Genomic DNA, 4441 nt, shown 5'->3' with positions numbered 1-4441 from the left:
CATCTCTCCAGGTCGAAAATGACCCATCCACTACCACTCTCTGGGTGCGGGCCTCCAACCAGTTGGTGACCCATTGCGGCTGCCACTACCCCTCCCCCCCCACCTTGCCACTCCGTGTCCAGCTGCCACCTTGGCTTCACATCCGGCCAGAAATCCCTGCGCTTCAGGTAACTGGCATTTTTAGATTACCAGCGCCCTCCATTCTCCACTCATGCCAGATAATGGGGATTTTACTGTATTGCTTACCTGCTTTTTCCTCAGACCTGAAGAATGTGCTACATTGCAAAGCTTGTCTAAGTCTATCCCAGCCATACAGTTGATCCAATAAAAGATCTCACTCACAAAAATCTGTGCCTCATTTATTTCCTGGACCATCTCAGCTACAACTTCACTTCAAGACTCTTTTCTTTAAAATCTGAATCAGATATTATCTTGTAGAAACAGCTATACAATGACTCCTTAAGGATTATCTATAGCATATGGCAATGCTGAGTTACACAGCATCAATTCACCATTTTAATGCATCTCCTCTGAAAGAACAAGTAATAAAAACATCTGCAAAGTTTTTTGTTTGCTTTTTTGCATATTGCATTGAAAGCTATAGATTCAGCCCAATTATTCATTGATATAAATGTGAATGTAAATAACCAAGGTGCAACTGAAATACATGCTTACCACATGCAGAACTTTATCTTCCATTTCAGCAACAACGCAGTCCTAAAAAGAGAAAACAGCTATTGCATTAAAAACATAATTGGTCCAAAATATAACCACTGTGAATTCTGTCAAGAAAGGGGATTGTTCATGGGGCAGGAATTTAATACAGATTAGTTTCACCTATTAGGGATCAACTCTGATGCTAAACAACAATTTTCTGTTGTCTGATCAATGAGGAATATGGACCCTTAAGCCCAAGAAAATACAAGGCTTCAGCTACAGCAGAATAGTTTTTTCGGGAAAAAGAGTTGGGTACAGATGAAAATGGAATTTGGTAAGGTTAAGCATATAAATATGTTACACACACTACAAACACCAATTCAGGTGGTGCTGTATTTAACAAACCAAAATAGATTTAAAACCAATTAGTTAAAAATAGCACTAGAATGCTGTTAAAATATGCTACTGGTGCAGCATTTGTGAAAGCTGGGGAATCACACACACACATGCACAAACAAAATATTATTTGCACAGTCCAGGTAGAAAAGACTTTGAACTGAAACTAGTTCATTTGGCAGATTACAAAAGTGACCATTGTTCTCTGTTAAAAATAAAATTAAAAGGAAAGCAGCATTAGATTCCCAGTCAAGGAGTGCTGAACTGCAGATGAGTGATAAATATATACTACAATCTTATAGGGGAAAACACAGTGGGAAATTATTCTCTATAACAACAACCCACCACCAAAAAAAACCAAAGACCTACCTCCAAACAAACAGCTAACTCTCACAATGATAACAATGACAGAAAATTATAAAGGCTGTATTTAGAATAATCCACAAACATTAGGAAGTTTCAAAACATACAAACACAAAATAAAAGTTTACTGAAGACTAAGTAGGTCACAGTCTTAATGTGCACTTTAAATCCTGTAAATTCACTTTATACAGAGTGTGTCCAATGGACAAATTCTACTAATTTAAAAGGGTAAGGGGCAACGCTTTCGGACAGTAGGCTGGGAAGACCCAGTCCAGGCTGGAAGTGGGCTCATGCTCGGATCCAGTAGCTGCTACCAGTGCTTCTCCCCTAGTTGTGGCCACAGCACAGTGCAGACAAAGCCCCTCCCCTGCACACCTCACAACACCAAATCCTGCCAAAGCCCCCAAGATTCACAGGCCACAGGTTGCAGACCTCTGCTGTAAGTCATATGCCTAGCATACTATTTTGTGCATTCGCTTTACCTTGTGGTCAGTGGAAGTGAAACTAGGGTGACTGACCCCTAAATGAAACTGTTAAAATTAACATGGTTTCACTTCCACTTACTGTGGAACATAGCAGATGCACAGTTACCACAGACTGGTTAATACACAGTAAGTCTACCCACCACCCAGCCTTTTGGGATAATTTAGAGTAATTTGCTCATGAATTTACTCCCTCAGATTGCCTGTGAAGTCAAAAACCTCAGAGCACAGACATTCACTTATGATCTCAAATAACCTGAGCTCCTTAATATTAAAGTTGATGAATTTTAGGCTGATTCTTAAGGATTCTACTAAATCTCAATCTGATAATGTTCACTCTTTCTTTTTAAAGAATTCCCTTGAGCGAGTGCTCCAAATAAAATCATTGTTAGCAAGGACAAGAAAAAAGGGTATCTCACATACAACATGGGAAAAGTAAAGTAGCCTACCGTGGTAATACAAAGAGATACATTTTGCACTAACTGTTTCAGTAGAACATACTATATCAACAGAAGTAAGGCACTAGCTTCTCAAACGATCTGATGTAGCGGACCAGCAATTTTTTTTCCACTGGTGCCCGGTTCAGCCGGTGGCAGCAACTGTGTGTAACAGTGCTACACAAATGCGCGACCAGCTGTTTCCTTCTCTTTCCTCACCTTGCATGACATGACATCACCTGGAATGTTGGAACGAACGAACTGTGGTGCTATGACATATAAATATTATGCTTCTGAAAATGTATTTCTTTCTTTCCTGGCAACTCGCTACAGACCAGCGAATATATTTCTTTCTTTCCTGGCAACTCACTGCAGACCGGCGACCGGTGGCTCGCCGGTCCGCAGACCACCAATTTGAAAAGCACTGCACTAGAACACTATTTAGGTCCATTCTCAGTTTTCAGAGGGCCACTGAAAACTGTCAAAAATGTGCATATTTTCTAAGTAAGATTTGCCTCTGGTTTGTTTGTTCTGAGGGCAGCAATATTGAAACATAATAAAGGATGCATGGTGAGTTCAACCATACCCTTCCACGCCATCTGTTTTAAGTGTAGCAAACTTGGTCAAAGGTGTTTTAAAGCTTTGTTTGCTTTTTTAGTAAACTACAATATTCTCCAGTAGGTTGAAGGATTTTCCCTTAAGTAATAAAGATTGATAACTTTATCTTGGAATCAAAGATTACCTTTTTAGTTTTTAAAAACAAAGATGGGGGGAGGGGAGGGGAGGGGAGGGAAAGGGAGAAGAGTGAAAGAAGAAAGAGAGAGAGAGGGAAAGAGGAAAAACACATGCATGCAAGAGAGTCAGGAAGTTTCCCTAAGTACATTTGAAAAACATTTAATAATTGTTCCATGAAATAACCTTCTACAAACCACTCAAGCTGTGCAGGAATTCAGTCTTGCCTCTGTGACTAACACTTGCTTTAACCACACTATTAAAAAACTATCAGTTTTTAAACCATGTTATTCAGAAACTGTAGATACGATAAGCTGCATGGGCCCTTATCGCCCTCTGTTACTAACACATGCACACAACATCTATTCCTAACTATTTTCAGTTTGAGTTGGCATGCATAGTAAATGTAATCCAATACTAGTTGCTGTAATGGTTAGAAACAATTCTGAAAGAGCCAGCAATGCACTGAATGAAAAGAAATGTGGAGACTGGGGGAGTGAATGGAAGATGAGAAAAAAAAAGCCACAGAAGTGGAACCGACAAGCCCCAAGAGGTGATCTGGAAATATGCATCAAAAGTTAGCCAGCTAGAGTTGTTTATCAAATGCCCCACAGCAAGGGTAGGCAGGACATTCAGCAATAAACCATGGTTGGGCGCGTGAAGTCATGGCTTCGCATTCCTGCTTTATCAGTGCATCAGCATACACTGTTTGATGCCACCACAGTTACTAATGGATCTTGCCAGAACTTGGTATTATCCCAAAAAGGGCAAGACATTTAATTCTTATTCTTTCTCTAAATGTTCTATAATGTCTTTGGAAATACTGTACAGTTTTAGAATGGAAAGTCACTTTATACGCACTCTTTGTAAGGCTATGCCAGAGTTCGAACCCCCACACAAAACTGTATGACAAATCCACTTCTCTTCCTGCCTTCTGGGCCTGTGTTTCTCAGCCTGTGGGTCATAACTCAAAAGTGGATCACAAGAATATTTGAAAGGGTCTCAAACAGTCACAGAAAAAATGCGGGAAACCACAGGTTTCTCCTTGCAGGCTGGCAGCCTTCCAGCCAGCAAGGAGCTGCTTGGGGTGACTGGAGACAGGGGACACCATATGCATCTGTGCATGTACACTTATGTAGCCAGCATACAGCCAGGCAGGATGGTGGGAGTAGCCCTGGCAGCTGGATGCAGGTAAGTCTATCGGGAGCAGGGGTTGGAGGGCCAGGGCTTAGAGAATGCCTGGGAGACATGTGGTGGGCAGTTGCCTGCCAGTGCTGAAGGAATGTGTCGGCACTGGGGCTGGAGCTGCGGCAGGCCGGGGTGGGAGGGCAGGAGGGAGGCACGTGCCCCTCCACCTAGAGAAGGGGGCAGGGG

General features: G+C 41.7%; 1 protein-coding gene and 1 long non-coding RNA gene across 2 annotated transcripts in view; both read right to left on the bottom strand.

Annotated features, from left to right (window-relative positions):
• The window catches only part of CNKSR3 (CNKSR family member 3), a gene marked incomplete at its 5' end in the record, with an annotated part of 70296 nt that overhangs the window by 43072 nt on the left and 22783 nt on the right, over positions 1 to 4441 (bottom strand). Inside the window, one exon of the mRNA XM_019526744.1 lies at positions 676 to 717. Within this exon, the coding sequence (XP_019382289.1) occupies positions 676 to 717 (42 nt within the window). The remainder of the gene's footprint in view (positions 1 to 675; positions 718 to 4441) is intronic.
• On the bottom strand, positions 955 to 4067 carry LOC109304435. Its single transcript, XR_002099390.1, has 2 exons — positions 2766 to 4067; positions 955 to 2424 (listed from the first exon to the last, which is right to left on the bottom strand). It is a non-coding gene; the product is annotated as an uncharacterized LOC109304435 (long non-coding RNA).

This window comes from Gavialis gangeticus, unplaced genomic scaffold, assembly GCF_001723915.1.
Source record: "Gavialis gangeticus isolate Ggan-Ray unplaced genomic scaffold, GavGan_comp1, whole genome shotgun sequence".
Classification (NCBI taxonomy): Eukaryota; Metazoa; Chordata; order Crocodylia; family Gavialidae; genus Gavialis; species Gavialis gangeticus.
This window is presented reverse-complemented; position numbering and strand designations above follow the sequence as displayed.